The sequence below is a fragment of the Candoia aspera genome, chromosome 2 (assembly GCF_035149785.1).
Source record: "Candoia aspera isolate rCanAsp1 chromosome 2, rCanAsp1.hap2, whole genome shotgun sequence".
NCBI classification, from domain to species: Eukaryota; Metazoa; Chordata; class Lepidosauria; order Squamata; family Boidae; genus Candoia; species Candoia aspera.
The window spans coordinates 124,296,192-124,322,116 of record NC_086154.1 but is presented as its reverse complement, the minus strand read 5'-3'; the positions used below and the strand labels follow the sequence as shown (position 1 = coordinate 124,322,116).

Below are 25,925 nucleotides of genomic sequence, written 5' to 3'. Positions count from 1 at the left end.
GGAAAAAGCTAGATCTTCTATATATCCATCTATCATTACTCCAATATATAAGCTACTCCATTTCAGGAGACTGTGTGTGACTTACACACACTATTAATATAAGATTAAAAACAAAAATTAATATAATCAATCAGTCTGATATACCACCATGTGGGAATAGCATGATACTATTTGTATCCAAATTTCTTTTTGAAGATTCATGTTTTTATGGCTCTCCAACAACGTAGTAAGAAGAGGGGGCATCATCAAGAAGGCTCAAGCCAAGAATCCCTGGAGATGACATTCCCTCAAAAATAAGCAATAATAAACAAACACCCAGGTCTGAGGATGTTCCACCTTTAACCTTGGATGGGGTAGCACTTCCACATTCAAGAGTGATATGCAATCTGGGTGTCTTCCAGGACTCACAGCTCCTGCTTGATGAGCAGATAGCAGCTGTGGCTAGGAAGGCCTTTGCTCAACTTTATCTGGTGCATCAGTTACACCCCTTCCTGGATCAGGTGGCCCTTCAGTCACTCACTCACACCCTGGTCACCTTGCTGCTTGACTATTGCAATGTGCTCTATATGGGGCTGTCCTTGAAGACCACAAAGAAGCTTCAGCTGGTCCAGAATGCATGAGCTCAGGCAGTGATGGACATGCCTGAGTATGCCCATGTAACACCTCTGTTCCATGAGCTGCACTAGTCACCAGTTTGCTTCCTTGTGCGATTCAAGGTGCTGGTCGTTACCTATAAAGCCCTATGTGGCATAGGGCCTGGTTACTTGAGATTTTGGATGGCCTTGAAGACCCGGCTCTTTGCCAGGCTTTTGGCTAGGGTGGGTGGAGCCCCTTTTGAGGAATGGATGTGTGTTTGTTATTGCCTGGCTTTCTCATCTTTGCTTCTTCTTTTATTGAGGTCTTGTTTTTATTGTTTTATAGTTTTCATATTTTCTTGTGAACTGCCCAGAGTTGTTGGGAGTTGTGCAGTGTACAAACTGAGTCAAACAAACAAACAAACAAAGTTGAGGGCTGATTAACACATTTAAATCTGTGTTACAACATACACTACAGTAAAGCCGTCATCTGACCACCTCATTAATCTTCCAGATAGCAAACCATAGCATAATAAACATGCAAATTACTCTGAGGGAAAAAAACCTATTAATTAAATTCATCAACGTCTAACAGTTCAAGCAAGAAATCGGCATCCAATCTATGTCTTACTTCAACAGAGAGTTACTTTAATTTCAATATTGTTTGTAATACGTTCATGTTTGAACAATGTCTGCAACGACAGAAGTTTCAAGGCAAAGCAGTGACTTACCTTCAATATCTCCGGTTCCTGAATATCCAGAGTTTCTGTACTAAGCTGGCTGCTCCAAATGGTATATCGCCTGTTATATCTCACATTTGGTGTAAAAAGCCAAATTATGCAGGTAGCAATAATAAATCCAATGGCAATTCCTAAGAAAAGTCCACTGAAGTAACTAGGCAGAGGAAGTATAAGGTAAACATAGATCAGCATGGTGAGAAAGTACAGCGTCTTCATCGGAAGCCTAGCCTGTGGTGCTGGTAGTTCAATTCCACCCTCGCTACTAATTGGTGTAGATGTTTCTTCTTGTACTTCTATCTTTTGCACACTTTCCAATTGTTTGTCAGGCCTATCATCCTCTATTAAGCAGAAGTCCTCAGAATACAACTCACAGAACTCCTCATCTTCCTTACTTGCCAGGGCTGACAGGGAACACCTTTCAAGTACCAGAGAAGCCTTAGAACTGGAATCCTTTGTGCTTAACAACGGGGAGCTTCTAGGTTCAATCTCTTTTGCATGTCCTTCAGCTGCGTGGGTTTTGGTATTCTTATTTACACTGGAATTACTTCCATAAAAGTCTCCTTCTGAATCACATTCTTCTTCCTTTATGCTATAGTTATTATTGCTTTCCAAATGGCCATTCAAGCTGGAGAGACTGGACAGTTCTGAAGCACTTGAAGATAAGGCTTTGGGCCTGTGGCTACCACTCTCATCACTCATTATTTTGCTGAAGAGCTGAAAAGGCTCATAAATCACTTCTGAAAATCGCCTCTTTGTGTTCTCAATTTTGGCTTCCATTTCAGGTACTTTAAAAAAGGAGCGAGTATCTGGGGATGTCAAGGGAGATGAGGGAGCTGTTTTGGAATCACTACCTGTGCTTTGAGGCTGGGTGAACTGTTTGAAGAGGTGCAAGTTCAATTTAGAGTCAGGTGGTTTGAATGACACTGTTTCAGGCTCCTGCTTAGAAGTGTCTGTGGACAGAGACTTCACCAGAGTTTTCATTAACTGTCTGTGTCTTGTGGGTAGAGAGGGCTCTTTTGGTTCAATGTCTGTGGAAAGGGATTTAACTAAACTCATGAAAGGCTTTGAGCTAGTAACAGTTGTTGGCGTGCTAGACAAGGTAAGTGACTTGGAAGGGGAGGGCAACGGAGAAGATGAAAGGCTGGTTCTCAGTTCTGAAGGCAATGCCACACCCAGTGGGCTAGGGGCTTGGCCCAAATCTGAGGAGGGTGATGCAGCCAATGGCACCACACTAAACCCTTGGGACTCCAAGGGTTTCGCAGTTGGCAGAACTGTGGAAGATGCAGCCACAAAAAGCGAGGTAGTGGGAACAAAAGAATTCTGCTCACCATGATCAAAGCATAGGTCTTCCTTAGCTTCAAGTGCAGTTACAATGCTTTGGTCATCTGGTGTCTTCGAAGGAGACTCCTTACACTTTTCTTCTTCCTCCTCCTCCTCCTCCTCCTTCCCAAATGCCGAGAAATGAATGGTGATGGTTTCTCGGGAAACAGATCGCTGAACCTGCACTTTTGGCGCTGGCTGCTTTGAGGACATTTCACTGGTTTTCTCTGCATGGCTAATGTTCAGACTTGTCATTGCAGGTCCCAGAGATACACCAGGGTCTATGAAGAGGAAGCCAAACATAAATTAGATGGAAACTTTTTAATGTTGCACAAGATAATACATGTACAACTATAAGACTAAACCTAGCCAGCTGAAAGTATAAGCCTCTAGCACTCCACATATTCCACCTAATAGGAAAAATAATTATGGATAGCCAAAAAGTGGTCAATGACAAAAGGGACATAAATGGTTGCATTACAAAAGCTGAAGAATATCCTTTGAGCTCATTTGGATCAGTCTAAAGCCTTCTTACTAAAACTGTGAAGAAGATACAAAGAGAAGTGAAAAGAGAAAATGGCTGGCAAATTGACACATCATAACTGTATGGAAAAAAGACATTGAAAATGGATTCTCACAGATGTAAAAGTTAAACAATACAAGCCACAAAGGGTCAAGAAAGCAAGCTATCATGAGAAAAAGCACAGTTCTAAAATATCTTTTAGCTCAAAAAGAATTGTATTTATCAACTTCCCAGGGGGATCTGGATGCTAGACAACAACCCCAAACCAGGACAACCACAACTGGTAGGCAGGACCATATGATCTCTAAGAGTGCAAGTAATGTACAACCCACAATTGCAGTAGCCACTGATGGCTTTTATTACTTTATCTAATTTATTTTAAAAGGTATTCAAGATGGCTGTCATTACTATGTTTATAGTTAAGAAATGCTTAGTTTTAAATTAACAATGGTTTATGTGAACTTATTTTTATTTCTCCTGATCATCTACTATTAGACTTCAATGGATCATTCCAAGCTCTCACTTGTGCGAGTGTGTACATGACAGAATTCTCTCCTTAACCTTTCTCTAAACTATGCCTAATCTAATACACCTCAGAAAATACAGCACTTTTACTATTGTTTGCATTCCTGCAAATTTTACATTTGAAGATATCTTTATAGGTTTTATTAAGAGGAACGAGCGCAAGTGATTAGTCCTAAGTTACTTCAGGGATATGGTGGTGTAGCCCATAAAGATTCTGTGGAGGAATTTCTAATTTGAAATTAATTTAATTCGATTTAGTGATGGTCATATTCCACTGAATTTTCTTTGCCACTAGTGGGACATTAATACCACAATTATTCCCTTCACTGCTAGCAGTCTTAAAACCAGAATGCTGTGCTTTTGGTTTAATCCATAGCGTCCTATGATATGAAAGAACAATAGTACCACAGAGTGAGAATAAAGGCTCTCTGCAATGCTTTTAAAGGGGAAAAGGGGCCTGGCAGAGTTTTCAAACTGCAAAATCAGTAGCAAATAGATGGGGAAATAAGAGGTACAAAAAAGAAAAAGAAAAACCCTGCACCATTGGATAGCAGCTTATTGAGCTAGTCATGCATATTTGATACTTGTGGAAGAAGCCAGGGTCTGACAGGATGCCACAAATGCTTTACCGGCCAGATTTCTAATGGTGCAGGCAAAACCTGCACATTGCAACAGAGGTTGAGAACATACCCTAAGTCAGTCATGCTCAACCTGACATCCTTCTTATGTGTTGTGACTGCATCTCTCATAATTTCCAGCCAACACCTACTGTATTTGAGAATGTATTTGAAGGGTGCCACATTGGGGAGAGCCAACCTAGGTTATATAGTACTGAGAAAGTCTTCCTGTTACTGCCAGGCATGCAGTAGACATAGATCTATATTTTTGTAATAATGTTGACAAATTCTAGTCTCTTCATTGTAGCTCTGAGAATTTGGGCCCTCTTCTAAACAACTAGGAAACATGACAGAATGACATCTTGGGAAAATTAGAATCGAGGAAGAAGACTGAAAGCAAAGATTACTTCAAGACAATAGTTCGTCATATTAGTAAAAAAATAATATTCAGGAGCTGTGGAAGCTGCCAGAATCAAACTGTTAGACTGCATTTATCACAGTTCCTTTATTGTATCAATAATACAAAAAACTCTTTATAGAAGAGCAAGAGGTGCTGTTGATCTATAATAATGGTAACAGTCCTTTTGATACTGGCACTCATACTTCCACTATAACAGCCAGAAATCTGCCCTTTGCCAGAGTAGGACTTCGTATTTTGGCATTCTCCATTATCATATTACAAGTAAATAAATCATAACTTACTAAACCATTTAAGAAGGTATATTGGAGTTAGGTGGACTAGTTAATTAGGTTCCAGTGAATTGGGTTTGACTCCCAGTGACTCTATGGACAAATGTTTAGTAATACCTCACAGCACTTCCATGGGCATTCTAGTAAGCTCTTTGTTCCCATCTAACCACCCAATCCATTTTTCCCCATCTTCCACTTTTCTCAACCTTACAAAGCAGAGTAATTTGTTCTAGTACATCATGCACTTATAGTGTATGTCCAAAACACATGAGTTTTGGCTTGCTGGTCATTGTCACAAGGAACCACAAATCATCCTTTATTTAGCCCAGAACTGGATATTGGTTTTTCCTGAAGTGCTATCTAAGCAACCATCTCCAAATCTGTAATTCAAAGATGTCTATCTTCTTCCTCTCACTCTTTTACAATGTCCTGCTTTCACAGTCACACATTACCACTGTTTTTATCTCTTCTATTTTTTGTCACTGAAATACCCTTATCCATCAAGATTTAGTCATTGTCTTCCTCCCTAGGATTAATCTATTTCTCCAGCACAATGTTGATCTTTGTTTATTCTTGAAGGTGGGGAATAGCTAACTGCCATCTTTGCTTCTGTGTCATCAAAATTAAGTTCACTAAGCTTGTTGGTTGACATTATCTCTGGTTTCTTAACAGTTAACACTAACCTGTCTTTTTCAATTTCCATTTTTACTTTATAATCAACTCTTCTAAATTTTCTTTACTTTTGTCTGACAAAGTGTTAAGTGTCTGCATATCTCAAATTATTAGGTTTTCAACCTCCAATTTTGATTTCATCTGCCATCTTCTTCCACCCTGCCATTCTCACAATAGCTTTGTGTACAAGTTAAACAGCTGGGGGGGACAATATGGACCCTTGTCTCATTTCCTTTCATGTTCTGAAGCACTTTGCTTCTTCAGATTGTTCTTACAAGAACTTCTTTTTGAGATTCCACAGAATAACCAGATGTTCTGGCACATTCATAAGCCTGAATGTTCTAAACATCATAGTCTTCCTTTAGTCAAAGCAAAGATAAACTTTATCTTCTCTTCTCTTCTCTATTATCCATCTTATATTAGCTACTTGATTTTATGTTTTTCTGCCTTTTCTGAAATCTGCCAACTCATTTGGCATTTTTCTTTATTCTGTAGGATTAATGGATATTACCTTAAATAATCAGTATGTGCTGCATACATTTTTTTGCTGAAGCCCAAGTCATTTTACTGTTTGAAATGCTATTTTTTACATTTTTTTTTCCTTTTGGAACCCATAGCAGACAAGTCACACTACCATCTTTCCATCTAGTAAACAAAGGATGTAATTATACTAACTCAATATTAAATAAAGTAGGACAATATCCTGGAGCATAGTATGACTACATCCTGGATATTTGTGAATGGAACACATGTACATAAGGCAAAGGTTAATCTGAAAACACAAGCAGAAGTACAAATGAATCTGAGAGCATAATAATTTTATGCACAGCAATATTTACAACTTTTGTTTGTAATACAGCAACCCTGTTATTTGCTATTGTAAGGAATGTAATTCCACAATATGATCTTGAGCATATAACCACCATTTTCAAAGAGAATATTGCACTGAAGTCTGATTTTCATTGATTAGGGAATCAGAGGAACTGTGGAATAAAATCAAATAAGTTGTCAGGATGAATGTGAAAAGAGATTGCCAAAGAGCAAGAAACAGAAGAAAGCAAATTGGATTTTAGAACAAATGGTGGAAATCGCCAAGAAGAAAAGCCACCCAAAGCCAAGAAAAGACCAAGAAATCTCATGAAGTAACTTAACAAAAAATTTTCAGAGCTGTGAGAAGAGTCAAGAAGCAGTATTATAATGACATCTGTGAAAACGTCAAAGATAGAAAAACAAGGTAAGTTTTCCAAAAGATCTCTGAACTCAGGAGGTGGTTCAGGTATGCTAAAGGATGCCAATGGACAGATAGTAACTGATTCAAAGATGGAAGGAGTATACTGAAATTCTGTACAGTAGGGATACCAACTGCTTAGAAGATATTCCATATTTACAAGAATTTCTAAGTACTAGAAAATAAAGTTAGATAAGCATTCTGCTCATTACCAAGTTAGAAGCTACAGGAATTGATGGTTTATCTAGAGAAATAGGGCAAGTAACAGAAGAAGAAACATTAAAGATTTTAACCAAACTATGCCAGCAAACCCGGAGAACAACACAGTGGCTAACAGATTGGAAGAGATCAGTCTACATACCAATACCAAAGAAACTACACTTAACATAGTGTGCAAACTATCATACAGTATCTTCAATTTCACATGCTAACAAAATAACAATTAGGATCATCCAACACACTGATCTCTGTTGACACTGATTTGATGGCACATAATCAATCAAATTATGTGAAGACCCAGTTCCCTTGACAAGTCTATAATGCTGGAAAGGAGAAGAGGAAGGAGATGATTTGATAGGTGCACCACTGGAAGACCTGAAGTGTAAACTGGGAACAGATCATCCTTGAGAAGGTCTATCTATGTGATCATTAAGACTCAACAGCATGTAAACAATCAGTCAAGCAATGTGCACATTATTTGTTGGAATGGTAACACAAAATAGTTAAAATGTTCATTAAATGTTTATTTTTAATAAAGTTATAATCCTATACAAACATGGGAGTAAACCTCATTGAACACAACAGGGCTTAATTCTGAGTAAATATGCATAGGAAAATAAAACACAATTCTTCTTAATGTTCATCTTCAGTGCTCCCAAACAGCTGAAAAAGTTACTTCCTCAGATGCCACAGATGAGTTCTTCATGTTATATCTCTATGTCAGGGGCGATATGCATAATTTCTCTGATGATGTTAAATGGGTGCCTTTGATAAAACTTTGTGCTATCAATGCTTTGCTTTATTAGACCCAAATATATGCATTTTACTAACGTACTCGTTGTTTCAACCACATCTATACATACTGATTTCATCTTAAATGGGATCCCATTCAGACCAGCTGCTTTTGACTGCACATACAAATATAAATACACCTCTGGCCTAGCCATCAGCAAACAGCAGCCTTTTTCTTTTTCTTACATTCCAGAAGAGAAGTGCAACTATGTGTTTTTCCCTGGAGCATTTACTGGAAAAAAAAATGTTGCTGTGCCTCAGTCCCAGCACACAAGTGTCTTCAATGTGTCCTCCAATCATTCTTCCAGGGATGTAGTTGAGAACAACTGATACTCTTGCACACAGGATGTCATACAGCTTGGGGGAGACAGGCTGCTTGCAAAGCAGTATTTCTGCGTTAAGCAGAACAGAATACCTACACAACATGCAGTTTGCAATCCAAGCAGAAAACCTCACAGCAAATTGTGTATCTTTGCAACTTGGGCCTGACAGTGTCAAAATGCAGCTCCATTGAAAATTGGAGCAGGGAAATCAAATACTGGCTCCTTCTCTTAAAAAAAAAAAAAAAAAGAACGAACCAGGGACACCCTTTCACTGGGTATTCTTTGAGATGGACAGAAGTGAACAATAAGTTTGCCACACTGTTTTCTGAATGAGGAAAAACAAGTACTATTGTAGGAGGTCTAGATTTGTTCAACTGTGCACCCCGAGGAGTAGGCAGGTCATTCATTCTAATGGGTACGGTATATCACCGGGCATGGTTAGAGAACTCTCCCCCTACCAAAAAAGTTCATACCGTGACTCCCAGAATTCCCAGCCAGCATGGTGATAGTTAGGCAGGCTGCGAATTCTGCAGTGGCAGCCCCAAAGTATCCAGAGAGTACTAAGTTGAAAGCTGGGTTAGAGATCCTTATTTACATATAGCACTGATTGTACAAAACCGTCACAAAGAATCCTCTAAGTAACAATTCCCTCATTATAAACCTCTGAAAAAAGACAGTAAAGTTTGGACTTTAGCAGCATCTATGCAGCATGGTCTGTAATTAGACCACAAGTGGCCCTCCAGGCCTTATAAGAGTACTTTCTAGGCATTGAAGATGCTGCTTGGCACAGGGAGGGTGCTGAGCACCATGCAGATGCAGATGCTGGGCCACAGGAAGCACTCCAGGAAGAGGAATAGCCTGGGGGTGGCAGCCTCACAACTGTCCCAGCAGGTTTCCTTGCAACGGTGGGGCTTGGTCAACCAAGCAGTGCCACTCTTTGGAAACCCCCAGTTGTCCTCATCCTCTGACAGGCACTGCTTTGGGGTTCTGTGGACAGGGGCAGTGGGGAGGCAAGGTTTGGCCAGAGAGGATGGACTGGGAGACTGGGGCTGCCCAAGGAAAGGTAGAAGGAAGGGGCTGCTGAGGAGAAGGGCCAAGTCTGGCTGCCCCACTGTGAGGGTCTCTCTGCTAGACAAGGAGTAATGAGCAAGATTTCTCTGCCAGGCAAAGGAATGGAGGATGATCTCTGCCAGGCATGGAGAAAGGAATGGGAAATGAACCCAAAAGAAAGGGAAGGAGAAGAGATGAGGAGGATCTGAGCAGCTCTTCAAAGAACAGATTTTAGGTTTTATCAGACATGATTGGAACAGGATCTACATAAGGGCACTAAGGATCTGGCCAAATTGGAGGTATTCATGTTTAAACAGGATGACACTCTCAATTTCATCTGCTTAAGCCTTGCACCTTTGTGGATTGGTTAGAGCATTTTCCCCCAACCTGGGCACTCACCCTTCCAGATGTGTTTAATTCCCAGAATCTCCCAGCTAGCATAACCATTGCTGGGAATTCTGAGAATCCAAAAATCTGGAAGTTGGGAAACAAGGGCAAGAGACTTGGGAGAAGATGGCAGAATTTGCAGAAATGGCAAAATTGACTTGTTTGATCAGGGATAAAACAATAAGCACTTTTATAAAAGACTAGAAACCTTTCATGGATATTTTGCTGAAAATGGAAAAAAATGAAATGGTGATTTCTGGATTTACTGATTGAAAAAAGGGTTGAATATGGGAACCCTGTAATTTCAACGAGGGAGGAGAGATAATAAGTTTGTTTGTAACTGCTGTAAAGAAGATCAGAATTCGCTTCTTTAATTATCTTTCACTTTTTTCTTTTTCTACTTGTACTGTTTCCTGCACTTTTTCTTTCTAACTTTTCTTTATATGTTTTCATGTTTATCTTTTACTTATGTAAAAACTTTTAATAAAAATTATATTAAAAATATGATTTACTGTCTTAAAAGAAACCATGGTTTATTCACAACTCCTTGATTCAGGTTATCACACTACTGTAGATCTAAAACACACCATTATAGTTTAGTAGAATGTGTGAATCCCATCTTAAATGTTCTCATCATCCAAAAATGTCTGAAACAGCAACAGTAATTCCTAGATGAATAAAAAGGCAGCTGCCACATGCTCAGCTCCAGCAAGATCGACCACAACCAAAATACTGTGCTGCTTAAAGGTCCCAAATGCTGCTCTTATTTATAATGGCTATTAAAATGGGAAGCATAAGCCTGGTAAGTCAAATCAGGACTTTAAAAAATCCTTCACTGTTTGAAAATCCCTCCGATGTTATTTCGGAAAGAAAACCAGCATAAGGGATATTTGTGATGTACAAAGAACTGGTACAGTGGATGCTTTCAGCTGTGATCCCTTTTGAACTGCTTGTAGAATAAAGGCATCAGTGCAGAATAATGCACTTTGTTCTATTCACTATTTTGGTTCGACACCTTAATCCCTTTAGATGTACCAGAGTCAACAATTTTTCATCCCTCAGTCTTATGTCTGACATTTTTTTTACTTTCACACAATATTTTCTCTAGCAGGAAGCTTGCTGTCCTAGGCTTTTCAAATGTATAGTGTTATGTAGTTTTCACAGTTCTTTCAGTCATTAATTACTAATATATGTTGTGTTAATTACCTGAAAATAAATGAGAGTTCCTGTTAATGAATTAAATGGAAAAATATTGATGCATATTGAATTAACAGGCATTAAACAGACAAATTAAAAGGTACAAGTATGGATTTAAATGGCATCTTTTCAAAATCTCACTAATAGAAGTAGCTGAAATTTTACACTTGTTTTCAGCAGAATGCAATTACCTAACATCCTGCATATGCAACTATAGATTTGCACAAAGAAATACTGAATACCTAAATTACAGGTTTTAGAGGACATTTTTGCCATCATACATTTAAATCAAAATAATAATCATTTTTCTATTTTTCAGGAAAAACTAATTTGCTATTTTGCCAGCCCAGTAAAAATAATACCATCCCTCTGTTAACTGAAGAAAAGGTAATCTAAAATATCTTATATGTTTATATAGTGCTAGAAAAAAGTCCTAGCTATCCTCTGGTATTTCTGCTGAAAGTTCAAATACTATTTAAAAAATCCACGATTGTTCAACTTGTGAGGAAGGGGGGGGGGAATCTGCTTACAAGCCACATTTATTTGGATTTTTAAAAATGTAAAATAGAAGTGTAATATTTTATTTAATACTATTTACTCCATCATAACAACAACTCACTGTGAAATGATGCTAACCTTGTTTTAGAATCTGACTCCTCAAAGTTGTATGTTGGGTGTACGTGAAGCAAACATACATTTGGGGGCTACAGATGCTTCAAGAGCAATCATTTCTGTGTTAGAGCACTACCTGTTATGGTCATTTAAAATCCATTATCTTTCCGATTATAAAAATATTAAGTCTCTTCTGTACAACAAATGCTAAAAATCACGTTATTAGTTGTGTACTGTATTATTAGATTTAACAGTATTATTACTATTCAATCTTAACATTAATTAAGTTTTACAATTCATTTAAACCTCATACAAATTGATGCTCATATTGCCTGTGCTACGAGTTTCATTTGGAACCCAGAGAAATAGCTCTGTTTTCTAGTGAGAACGTTACAGATGTTGTCTGCCTTCACATACTTAGAAGTAACTAAAAGGCAATTTATACATGTTTTGATTTGATCTCATCCATTAACACAGAGCTATGAAGTTTTTTCTGAATAATCTCTTTGGGCTGCATCTCACACCGTGGTGAATCAAGTGGTGGCCAGAACCAAAAGTATGTATGTCACCCCCTCATCTCTCTCTGGCAGCTGCTTCTTTTTTTTTTCCATCTGACCGCACAGAAGATTGAATGGACAGTTTACTTTTGAAAGAAGTCTACATTGCTTGCAAAGGGCTTTTAAAATCAGGCTGAGCGCCACACAAATTTATTAATTTATTTGTCAAACTTGTCACCGCCCATCTCCTCCCATCAGAAATTTAAACCGAGGGCTGTATATAATCCTTTGATCTAGGGCCCTAGGCTGCTTTGGCTCCTTCAATCATACAGTCCTTGCTACCAAGCTGTACATCCAGCTGAAACATCTATACAAAAGGAAAAAACGTCAAGCTTCTGTTCACCAAAAATGTGCAACCAATGCCAGAAATTTTTTTTAACATGTTGTTGGATTGGAGATATGCCAAACTATGCTCTTCACTCATCAAAACATATTTAGGTGTGAGCCTATTTTGGCAGTCTCAAAACCTGAAGTGCAAGTAACATTTTAAGCCATCATGATTTGAAGGTGGGTATCTCCAATACATATAAAATGCTTGTGCATGCACTCCAAACCTAGTAAATATACTACAGAACTACTATTTCCTCAGTTTCGTACCTTAACTTTCCTCCTGGTTAAGGCAAGCTGTACAATAGGCAATATCAACTATATATACAATTGTACTATTATGCAATCATCTAACACATTCCGGTTTCTATGCATGATAACAACCCCAGCATTCACCATGCAGCTATGAAAGGAGATAGCAAACTCAAGTGCTTCAAACTGCATCTGTACCACTTATACACTGAGAAAAACTACTCTAAACACCTTATTTTGTTTCCTTTCTTACTAGAGTCAAGTGACATACAGTATCTTAATTCTTATCTTCTATTGAAGCGTTTCACAATGGTTAGGTTCACACGTCACAATATGTCATAATGTAGTTTCTTTTTTGTGATCCCAGACACTATGATCTGTAAACTATGGCTTACAGCTTTGTGTGCTGTGCAAATCCAGCCAATGCTAGCTTATTAAAACATGATTAAAATATGGCTTAATGTAATATAGTAAGATGCTAGATATTCATTTATATTCTGACTTACTACATCCATTTTCCTTCCTTCCCAGACAGTGTCTCCCCCAATGATAAAATTCAAATTGCAAGATCGGGGGAAGAAGCTTCCCCCATCCACACACGTTTGTGCTGATACTGGTATAAGGCCACACTCAGTAAAATACTAACCTAATCATTTTTCATACTAATTTAAACATACCTTTTCCATGTACCCCTATCATCACATGTTTCCAAAGTCTCTCAAGTACCTTACGTATGGCCTATACAATGTCTGCCACAAGTTCCATTCCTCATTTAAAATTCTTCATAATTCTTAATAATTATAAATGTGGGTTTTTATTAGGATTTGGATGTCTTCTGTGTCTTTCTGCTAGCTATCCTCTGAAGTTATTCAGCTACTTTCTTAAATCTACATGAAACTATGCTTATTTATTGACTCCCTGATTCTCCATTCTTTCCTGAAAAGCCAGCTTCCTCTGTCCCAGCTACCACCAAAAAAAAAAAAACGGTCATTCTCAACCTTTAAAGAACTTTATAGTATCAACATTCTTATTTCCTGTTAAAGGAGCATCACTGTCCTGAGTGAGGGCCATGGTGGCCATCACACGATAGTTCACCAAATTAGGAGTGAACCATTTTTTGATGGCCAGAAGCCTCACTTAATCCTTTCTGGGATGTCAGTAGTCTGTTGGAGTGGGGGTGGGGGAGGGCTACTGCAAAATGGATGGAACCCAGGTTTTTTAGCTTTGGGTTTTGCAGGAGAGTTGATTTTTAAAAATAAATTATTGGGCCTATTTCAGAACTTACATTACAGTTTTTTCCAATGTTAAAGAGGAAAAAGCTACTTTCAGCAACTGAGGTCAACAAAGGCTTCAGAGCTTGTAAGAAAGGTGTTGAGAAACCACATGCAGCCCTGTAGGGCCATGCTGCTCAACCCTGACATAAATCAATGCAATATTTCAGCTGGACAAATGTAGACTTGATATTATAAATGGCCTCTTTGAACTCTCACCCCTAATATCCTAGCAGAGATTTCAAGCTTTAGAAGGTGGGGGAGAATATATTTTAAAATTCAAATTTAATCACTCTAGAGAGATCAAAGTGAACTTAATTGGCACTGCAAAGGTCTTTGAGCTCCATCTCCACGACATAGAAACACTGGAAAAAGGTGGAATGATAATATTGTTCAGAGCATGAATATATGCTGAAGATAAATCAAAATGAAGAAAAAGGCAGCACTGGCCATAGTTTGAGACTTATTGCTCGCTCTTATCAATCAGGTCACTGCTATTATAAACACCTGCCCTTTCATCAAAGAAGAGGGTAGTAGCTGGGTTCAAACAATATGCTAATCCCAAACCAAACCAACCACATTATGGCTTAGTGTGTTCTAATTAAACCACAAGAAGCCACAGACTTAACTCAAACTTACCATCCAGTAAAATTGAGAATCACAAACAGAGTAATACTTCATCTTTTAAATGTCCAGTACAAACAAAAAGTATATCCAGAGTTAAATGACAGAATACTCATAAATTTGGTCAACAGTGGCACATATCCATTTAATGCATCTGTTCAATAAACCATCGTTTAGCAAACCACTGCATAGTGTGACATGTGAACCAGATCTATGATTGGATCCTTGTAGTGAATTGGAGGAATCTCATCCCAAGATGTCCAGACCGGTCAATCCAAATAAATGGACAGAGAAATCCAAAGTCTACACAAATCACAGTTTGAGGAACCAATCAGGAGTAGTAAGTTTCCCATTTCAGGTGGGCTTTTAAAAGAAGATGGGATCAGTTCTGTTTCCCTTTTATCTTTTTCAGTGGAGCTCTCCTCTTGGGCTGTTTGGATACCTGGTAAGAAAGAAAGTCCCAACACAGAAATCTGTCTTGCCAATTGAAGAATTATACAGCAAGCTAGTGGCTAACAAGAGTATGATGTGGTATATAATTTGGTTTCTCTTATGGACAATGAGCTGAGGACTTTATGCTGTGTGTGTGTGTTTGTGGGAAATCCTAGGCTGAGCAGGTAGCCAACTGAAATCAATTTCTTCAGCAGCAGTTGTTTATTTCTTCTCCTTTTCCCCCTTTCTCCTATTGTTTCTTTCAATTTCTTTCTAATTCTTTGACCATGAGGTACATAAGGAAGACTTGAGTTCTTAATTAATCCATTATTTTCCTTCTGGGGAAAGGGACTAGATTCAGAAGAGGTCTATCCTCCTATTAAGTTAAGCTACTGCAGGAAGAAGGAGTGCCACTTGCCTTGAGACTTCCTTTTTTTATCAAGAGATTACTTAACCAGGCAAAGAGAGACTTCTCTCTAGAGATTTCTTTGGAGTGGCTGATGGCAGCATTACTGAGTCAGCTCTTCTCAGGATTTGTGAGGAGAATTGTGGATGCAAGATTTAGAGATCTCTTGTGGGAGCTATACCCCATTACATTTCCATTCAAGCTTTCTTCTTCAAAAGCTGATGCGTTGTGGACAGCAACTTAGCCTTCTGTCTACTGAAAAAGTTCATTTGTCACTATGTTTGAAACGAGGGTTATTCTGTGTTTGTGGGAGCCAACTCTTAACAGGAATTGTTGTGCCCAACGACCCACAAAGCCTGAAGCCAGGGTTTGAAAAAAGCACCTCCAAAATAAATCTCCATATCACCTAGATGGGGTCACATGATCTACAAGCCATCACTTTGCAATATAAACACAAAAATATAATTATTTGTTATAAGACTCAGCTGTTAATGCTTGGAAACCAAGCAGTTAAAATACATATGCAAGATTCATGACAAGCAGCACCTTATTTATGTTTATCTATTTTCACAAGACCTAGATCCAAAAAGGTACCTATGTGTAAATTGGGCCAAAATACACATGGAGCTTCATCCTCAAGCCAGATTATTTAAATCACTACCCTATTAGCTCTGGAATCACAGACTTACCTCTCACTGAGTAAAGTGCTTCCCATCCATTCTTGAGTCCATAGAAAACTATCAGCACAAAATCAGTTGTCCCCACTGTTAATCCCTGTTTCAAGTCACTGCCAGCTACCTAGCTTCCCTCCAAGGCAATGAGTGACAAAGCCTAACAGATTTTACATATCTCCTGGCTGCCCTTGGAGGGTGTTGGAATATGGAGGAAAACACTACTTTAATGCTGGTACTGCTAAGGGTGACTCAAGGATGCCTCGTCCATAAGATGAAAGCAACATCTTAGGGGCATGATAGGAAAAAAGGGGCTGTCAGGGCATATTTATGCCATGGTTAGGTGCAATTGGGAAAGGCTCAAGAGTTTTTATCAATAGGTAACCTAATTAAAAGTTGAGTCTTTTATACCCTATGTTTAACACACTGCAAGAATATCTATTAGGATTAATGTGTGTTTATCAAATAGGATGTGATTGACATCCTATTAGAAGAGAGTGGAGCTTTAGTAAAAACTATCATGAGCTGCATATTACTAAAACCTGCTTTTTCGTAATTATAACTTTTTAAAATTGTTCTAAGAGGAGGAAACAAATCTTCAAGAACCACCTTAACCATCTTCTCATATTTCCTGTACTTGTTGAAAAACCAGTTTAATATATCAATTATCTAATGCAGCTTTTTTCAACCTTTGACTCTGGAGGAACCTTTGAAATATTTTTCAGACCTCAGGGAACCCCTGCACATTCAGGCTCAAATATAGGCCAGAAGTTACAAAATCATTATATTCGTTTCATGTGTAGGCCTGCATATATGCATTAACAGTGTTCTTAAACTCAAAATAAAGAATGAAACTTACCTCTTTAATGGGAAGTTGCCAGAATTTGAAATAATTTTTAAAATAAATCATGATCTCCCAGGGAATCCCTAGTGACCTTTCATGGAACCCTGGTTGAGAAATCCTGATCTAATGAATGAGTTTTTGGTTTGCTCTTTATTTATTCACTCACTTAAAGCATATTTACAGTTCTTTAACCAAATTGCACGAATAAATCCGCCTCTATCCTGTGTCTTACAATTTAAAAACATAAAAGAAAAGGTAAGAGGACTGGAAGTGAGAGAGCTGAGTAGAAAAGCAAACTTAGACACAAGTTCTTGATCACAAAATAATTTAGCAGATCACAGAGATGGATCTGAGTGCAGTAGAAAGGCTAGTTTTTATTTATAAGAGGCATGAGCCAGCCTACCACCCACCGTGGTGTGACTAAAGTTAAATACACAATGGTTCGAGTTAATTATACAATATTACTTCTTAATACAATATTATACAATAATACTGTTCCATCTTTCATACAAATTCGACTTAAGGACAGACCTTGGGAATGGAACTCATTCTATAACTCAGACTGCACTTCTTGGTCTTAACTCAAGGTTGCGGTGTCTTTCACTCCTGACACCAAAGCATGATATGCTATAGCATAGCAGCACAAAACTTAGCCCTTATCCTTGGATTTGCCATTTGCCTGAATCTATCTTAAAAACAAAACATAAGACTCCCTGAAAAAATCCACCTATCATTATTCCACTTTAAACAAACTACATTAGAGAGACCTAGTACAAAGGAAATGTAATGAGAACAATGAAAAGCAAGCCTGGTTTCTTTTTCTTTTAAAATAGTCTGCCTTTAACTTACATAACTGGCTTTGATATAGGAAAGTTGGTTCATTCCGCCTGTTACTCATTCTGCAATAACACTTGGCTTATTTTATGCAAAAGGATTTCATGCTAAGATGGCTAGAATCCACAGAAATATGACAATTAGCAACCCCTATTTAATTTGGGAGGTTTCCAAAACAGTCTTTATACTAGTATTTGGAATATTATTGCACGTTCTCACACACACACACACAAAGCTAGGCACAACAGACCCAATGCCTAAGGCCCACAAAAATGTTTTAATTTTTTTAAATCAGAAAGAATACAAAAGAAGTAGAATTTATTTATTTTCATGCCTTTTAATAAAAATCAGGTAACAAATGCATACATTTTAAACATCAAAATGATGATTTTATTTGTAACCTATAGGAGTAGCATGCATATTAACATTTAGTAACTTTGATGATATATAACAGACGTCAAGCAACAACTGATTATTATTACAAAATAATACATACATTGTTTACTAGTCCCTATTTCTCTGTAAAAATATGAAGACATTACTGAAAATCATATGAAATATAATTTTTAATACTGATATTATTATGGAGGGAGAAGCCGATGAAGGCAAAAATGCCTTTAGCCAACAAAAGTCATAATGCGGCCCTGCATCACACAGATAGACATCACATCAAGAGAAAGTCTTCTCTGTGAAAAAAGAAAAATAAAAAGACTACAAAGAAATCTACCTTATCTAATGCTTTTCCGTTGTTACTGGACAATTAGAGAAAACTATCAAGTATTAGCCAACTCTGAACATTTTCCAAAGCCACCAGCACAGTTTCCCACCAGCAGAGTTTCCTAATTTAACTTTTTGTCAGCTATGAAATCCATGCAAATAAATATCAAGAACTCTTTTCAAGCTATCAGCAATTCCTGGATTACATCTTTGTGAATCCAAGTGTTGCATCACCTCCATATTTTAGACACAGAGAGAGGGAGGAATCTTCAAGGGCACAGGACAGATAGAATCTGTTCTCCAACAATGTTATTTACATTGTTGAATTAGGTATCGAGGTGCCCATCTATCCACACCCATTTATTTGGGGACAAAGGCAAGCAATTTACCACTACAAAATAATTATGAATTAAAGATCCATTGCTGATACCTGGAGATCTACCTTTTCTCCAAACATAACGCAAATATTCAGTTCTTGAAAATATTCTCTTCAGATGTTTTGTTTCTCTAATAACATTGTCTACTTTTACATTATACCTGTCCTAAACTTTCATTAACCATTCAGATATTGATGGTATGTATGCTCTCCCTCCCCATTAAACACTTACTATTCCCAAACCTCACAACATGAGATGAACAATTAATGGCTTGAAAAGATATAGACTATTCATATCTTTGACAATGTATGTTCATCATGGTTTGTTTCACTATCCCTGAGCTACCCTGCAGACAAAGAAGCAAACTTTGCTTTGTGTTCTGTGCTTGTTTGTTCTCCCTACACTTCCTCTATTTACTTACTGCTGATAATGGCCCAAGTGTCTTCTCATAGTAGTATGAAGGTGCTTCACCTGTTTGCTTACCATTATAGAGTAAGAGGGTGTGGAAATTCCTTCAGCTCTTTCTGGCAAAACTCAGAACACCTCAAACCAAGGAAAATAAACTATCACAATCCTTCCTTACCCATCTCCTTCTGGAGGAGACAATAAGAGGACTCTTGATTGCACCATTTTTAACTCTTTCTTACCATTATGAATTATAGCAAAAAGTAGAAAAAATGCTTTAGCACCAAAACCTTTTGTAGCAATCACTACAATGTTCTGCTACTCTATTTGGAGAGCACCCTTTGGATTGGTAGTAGGAACCAGAGATATGGCTATGTGCTTTTCACCCCTACCCATCATCATTCTACTGATTTCTCTTATATTTCTTTGTTTTTTGTTTTTTGTTTTTTCTTTTGCGCAAGCTGTGTTTAGCATTGCAGGCTTCATATAGTAAAACATCTCCTTGTTTCTTTGCAAGTAATTTCTGCTGATGGCCGTTTAAGTTACTTTCATTCTATTCATTTCTGTGTTCCTGAGTAACCTTTTGCTAATTCCTAGAGTCAAGAGAACAGACAATTGCTTACTCAGGCAAGGACTGTTGATGTCTTGTTTTAAAGCTATTGGTCTTTTTCCAGCTGAGTGAAAATGTCATTTGCCCATCTTTGAGTTGAAAGACAGATGTTCATGACAGAAAGCCACACTGTCATGAACGTTTTTGTCCCTATTGCTGATCCCTATTCTGCCTCTATTGCCTCTGTTTTAAGTTCCTGCCAATCCAAGGGAGTGGGTGGTGCGAGAACAAGAGGAAAATAACACTTCATTACCAATGCAGCTAAGGACATTTTAAGCCTGGCTTGGTCATGGGCTAGGGACAAGATAAAAGCAAAGTTATAGAGACACAACAGAGAAACGTTGTCAGGACATGTCTCTGCTGTGATTAGGTATAAACAGGGAGAGGCCCTGTGTTTACTTATTTTAAGCACTTATTATTGACAAAGAAACACAAGAACGGCACATTAAATAATGGAGCTGGCAGCTGGAGCCACAACTTCAGACACACAAGTGCCAGGAACTGGTCAGCTTTAATAGAAATGTTTTAGGAAAACACAGGGTTTGCCTGCACTTTACCAGCTGCTGGGAAAAATACACTTGACTGAATGTCTACACTTTGCTGTCACCATCATCAATACACCCACCTCAGTGAGAAAACAAATACACTCTCATGTAATAGGAGGGGGAGGATGAAAATCTTGCAACAGCTGCCTGAAAGAATGCCTGGGCACCAAAAATCTGTGTATTGTGCAGAAAAAGAGAACATTCTTTTCTGCAGGCATTCACCTGGTTTAGTAATGGAGCTGCATTCTGCCCCTGGACAGCTTTTTCCCAGACTAACTGGAAAATTCTAGATGATGTGATTGCAACACATCTGAAGGGCACCCTGTTGGGGATGCTTGCCTCATGCTACCCCTCCCCTTGCACCTCTGTTTTTTCTCAGGGCCCATCCACACATCCATGGCTCAAAACATGTGCTGCTAACCATTCCTCAAGGATATGTCTTCATGATGCTGCGTTTGTCTCATCCTAGCCTATAACATTGTGCTTACATTATCTATGCTGGCCTTTTTCAACCTTTTGACCCTGGAGGAACCCTTGAAATAGTTTTCAGGCCTCGGGAACCCCTGCACATTCAAGCTCAAATATAGGCCAGAAGTTACAAACTTATTATATTTGTTTCATGCGCCGGCCTGTATATATGCGTTAACAGTCTTCTTAAACTAAAAATAAAGAAACTTACCTCTTTAAGTCGCCCGAATTTGAAATAATTTTTTAAATAAATTATAATCTCCCAGGGAACCCCTAGTGACCTCTTGCAGAACCCTAGGGTTCTATGGAACCCTGGTTGAGAAATCCTAGTCTATGCTGAAGGGGTACTTTCGATCTTCTCCCATCTTCTTTTGTGTGTGTAGGATTTCTGGCACTTTAATGGCAACCACAGTGATGATGCATTAAGGGGCTGGGTTTTTCTTCCTCTGTCTGATTACTCTGCTTAGCACTGTCATCTGTAGCCATTTTGGCTTGGATTGCAGAAGAAATCAGACACCTGGTGCCACAGGGGCAAATGCTGCATAATGCCTGACTGGTGTTTTCTGAAGGGCTTGTCAGGTGTCAAGCAGGCTCCGTTTTTTTTTAACCTGAACCAATGCTCTCTTGGTAGACCTATGGTCCTTGGATGTGCACGTGTGCCTATTCCCCCATGCAGGCTGGCTGCGGAAGGCTGCAGGTAACACTTCAGGCTGTTCCAAGCCTCAAGAGGATTTTTAAAAAAAATTAAAATTAAAATGGGACTCTTGTTCTCTTGATCAATCTGAGTGTCCCAATAAGAGAGTGCCTAATTCTCTAGACAGTAAACTCCGTAAGTCATAAGCTGCTTTTTCTTTCCTGCAGGTTCCTGGGAAGGACAAGAAAATAGAAACAGCCTGGATACCTCTCTCTCCTCCCTCGCTCAGTCCATTTTGGATTTAGTGAAACAGCCCACTGTGAAACTGATTACAACTGATTAAGTTTTAAAAATTGTCAAAAAGGTGTCTCTGGCTAAGACCCATCCATCAGATCTCAATTCAGTGGCTTTGCTTGTGCCCACGCACATCCTCCTGACTGAGTGGCAGCCAAGCCAAAAGTGGAGTGCAATACAGCATACACTACAGCTTCCACAATAAAAAGTTTATTCTGATCTTGAGCTAGCGGTGCAGGGGAGGAGATAAAGCCGCTTTCTCTTTACGTACATATGTGGGGGGTGACGCAACAGAGCCCCGGGTTTTTGGTGTGTGTTTGTTTCTAGTGTAGACTTCCACTATTTAGTGCTATTATGGAATAGGATCAAACCTGAGTCCAAAAGGAACCTAACTATCAGCTGAGAGCATTTCAGTCACATTTCTAATCTCTTAGATATATCTGGTGCCACAGTATATTTGGTGTGTATTGCATAATACGCAGAACAGACTATTTATTAACAAAGAATATCAGCTATTAGCTAATAATTGAGCTCCCTTTTAGTGCACCTGAACAACGCTGTTGTGCAAAAACAAAGCAAGTTTTGACAAGTTTTGGCTCCTCAGCCCACTCTATGGGCAGCAACTGTTGGATGTTTCTCCCATCAACTAGTGAGGTACGGAGTGGGAGGGCAAATAAAGCGGAAAATCCACCAGTTGCTTTTTTCCTTAACTTGTCCTGCATTCCAGCTATAAAGGCTTGCTGGCCTCATTACCAAATCAGAATAGACATTAGCTGTCAGAAGAGAACAAATTAGACAGCCAGCTTGGTGTAGTGGTTAAGGCATCAGGCTAGAAACTGGGAAATCTGAGTTCTAGTCCTGCGTTAGGCACAAAGCCAGCTGGGTGACCTTGGGCCAGTCAATCTCTCTCAGCCCTAGGAAGGAGGCCAGGGCAAGCCACTGGAAAAAAACTTACCAAGAAAACTGCAGGGACTTATCCTGGAAGTCACCAGGGGTTAAAAACTTACTTGAAGGCACATACACAGGGAACAAATTACATTTTGTAATTGAAGGAAAACACATTAAAGCAGCTATCTGGATAAGCCCTCGATGTTGTTCTCAAGAAATCAGAACATTATTCTGTTTCATTTATCACCCAAGAGAAAAGTATACATTTCAAAGCTATAAATGTTCCAGCAAGTAAGACTGCAAAGTGAGCAATTCTGTTCAATTTCTTTACTTTTATCAGAACCATTTCTACTTTCCTTATGTGACCATCCCAAACTAGAAATCACTTCTAAATGAAGTTTGCAGTAAGTTACTCTTCAAACTGCAATCAGCTTTCCAATGCCACATCCTCTCAAGCAGCATTAAAGTGCTCCTTTACAAACCTCTCAGACTAGGTTTCAGGACATTAGCAGCTGCACCTAGTCAAGCCCTCATGTCAAACAATAATTATATAAAACCGTTTCAATTCATTATTTCTGAAAAGCAGACACACATTTTCCACTGTAATCCTATCTGAGAGTTGGCATAAACAAGTTAGAAAGCTAGATATGGTAGGGTAAGATCATCAAAATTAGACATTTTAATTTACAAATTAAAGTGTGTTGCTGAGCAGGTGTTGGCAAACTAAAGAAACTGAATGAATTATCTCTACAAAATGCATTCCCATTTTAGGGAAAGGAATATTTCGCAACTCCATTTCATATCAGAAATTTTAATTTGGGAATTGAAATCCAACATATTATGGAAGATATCAGGTTAATGAAGACTGTGTAGTTTAGGACCAAAGTGTCATAATTAATCCCTTTTAAACCATAATTTTTTTGGAGATGATACCACTTTGATGGCTGAAAGTGAAGAGGAACTGAGGAGCCTTATGATGAAGGTGAAAGAAGAAAGTGCAAAAGCTGGCTTGCAGCTAAACCTCAAAAAAACAAAGATTATGGCAACCAGCTTGATTGATAACTGGCAAATAGAGGGAGAAAATGTAGAAGCAGTGAAAGACTTTGTATTCCTAGGTGCAAAGATTACTGCAGATGCTGACTGCAGTCAGGAAATCAGAAGACGCTTAATCCTTGGGAGAAGAGCAATGACAAATCTCGATCAAATAGTTAAGAGCAGAGACATCACACTGACAACAAAGGCCCGCATAGTTAAAGCAATGGTGTTCCCCATAGTAACATATGGCTGCGAGAGCTGGACCATAAGGAAGGCTGAGCAAAGGAAGATCGATGCTTTTGAACTGTGGTGTTGGAGGAAAATTCTGAGAGTGCCTTGGACTGCAAGAAGATCAAACCAGTCCATCCTCCAGGAAATAAAGCCAGACTGCTCACTTGAGGGAATGATATTAAAGGCAAAACTGAAATACTTTGGCCACATAATGAGAAGACAGGACACCCTGGAGAAGATGCTGATGCTAGGGAGAGTGGAAGGCAAAAGGAAGAGGGGCCGACCAAGGGCAAGGTGGATGGATGATATTCTAGAGGTGACGGACTCGTCCCTGGGGGAGCTGGGGGTGTTGACGACCGACAGGAAGCTCTGGCGTGGGCTGGTCCATGAAGTCACGAAGAGTCGGAAGCGACTAAACGAATAAACAACAACAAACCATAATTTGTGTATTTTTAACTTGTCTTTATGTTTTTATCCTCACCATAATCCCTGCATTGGAGGCTGCTCTCAAACTTTGACTGTGCTTCAGGTACCCCTTTGGCTTCTTGATGACTCAGAATGCAGAGCCTATGTAAAGCTTACCTATGGAAACCAGACTCTGTAATTAGCAAAGGCACTATTAGTTGCCTACCAATTTAAGCATTTAGGATTCATTCAACCAGCGACTAGAAGAGCTACAAATTGTAGCTTTTGGGTGCTGTTGGATATTTCAGATTTTATGAAAAGCTAATTAGTTGCTCAAAAATTGAGTTGTGTTGCTAACTTTTTTCAGCCTAGCGTTGAAGGAACAAGATTCAGCATACAAAAATATTGTTCAAGGAAACTCCTCTATGGAAGCAAACTACCCATATATAAGCTTCTGTGGGATCATGACACTGGTGCAATCAGTTGACAAATCAAGTGGAAGTGTAAATATGAGCAGCTGCTCACACAGAACTCCCCCACCCCTGCCCAAAAAGAACTCTACTAATTTATGAACATCTGCAGATAGGATTTGCTGAATGCCTGATGCTTGGAGTGAGCCAAAAACAGTGCAAGAGTGGCATTCCCCTTTTATTTATTTCAACAGCCTTTAAAGAGCAAAAAGATCAGTAAGCACAATAACCTATAATAAATTATACTTAAACTATGGTTAATCATTGCATGTGCAATTCTTGGAACCAGTGGGTTTCACATTCCCTCATGTCATCATGAAGTGATAAGCTTTCACTCTTACACTTTCATTTGCAGCTAAACATCATGCTAAATCAAAACGAACATCATATTTTAGTGCAGTCTATGAATTAGCTACTGTATTATGTCCAAACCTAAACCAAGACAACTATAACTTAGTCAATTTCACCCTTGTTCACAATCCTGGATTTTTCCTACAGCGCTGTTCAACACTGGCTGGGAATTATGAAAGCTGTAGTCCAGCACAGTTGGAAAACATCAAGTTGAGGATAGCTGCATTTAAATAAAGAACAGACCTAAGTTTAGAGCAGATAGTTGAAAACAGAACTGAAATCTTCAGATTTCCTCTTCATGATCATGTGGAAGAAAGATTGAGTATGTGAGTCTGAGATTCATCTGGGCTAATTCACACAGCACTGTCTAAACTGTAGTTTGAATTACTGAATGTCTCAGTGGTACCTCTCCACCTAAAGAATAGGAAGGAGAGATATCCACAACCATTAAACTAAGAAGTAACAAAAATCTGAATGAACAAAGGTGATCTCTGTCTGCCTCCCTCACCAAAACAAAACAAAGAAGCTCCCCCCCAAAAATTGTCTCTTTCAGTGCCATAACTGTAAAAGAAGAATTTCCTGATTGAGATCCAACTCACCTCTGATGACAGGGCTCTCAAGGCAAAGGATTCCTATTATATTAATACCTTGATAGCATTATGAGTGTAGGTAGGCATCACAGCACTTTGAATGTTGAAATCAAAAATCAAGTTTCATATTAAAGACCCTTATTGTTTTAAGATCTGTATTTTGACTTGTATTCAGGACCAGACTCAAACTGTCTACAAACTGGTCCAACATACTATC

At 38.7% G+C, this 25,925-nt stretch overlaps 1 protein-coding gene across 2 annotated transcripts in view; it reads right to left on the bottom strand.

Moving 5' to 3' along the window:
* TEX2 (testis expressed 2) overlaps nucleotides 1–25,925 on the bottom strand; it is a 101,469-nt gene that overhangs the window by 43,348 nt on the left and 32,196 nt on the right. For both annotated transcript variants that reach the window (XM_063293500.1, XM_063293501.1), the window contains exon 2: nucleotides 1,307–2,916. In XM_063293500.1, coding sequence (XP_063149570.1) covers nucleotides 1,307–2,890 — 1,584 coding nt within the window. In that variant the 5' untranslated portion in view covers nucleotides 2,891–2,916. The remainder of the gene's footprint in view (nucleotides 1–1,306; nucleotides 2,917–25,925) is intronic.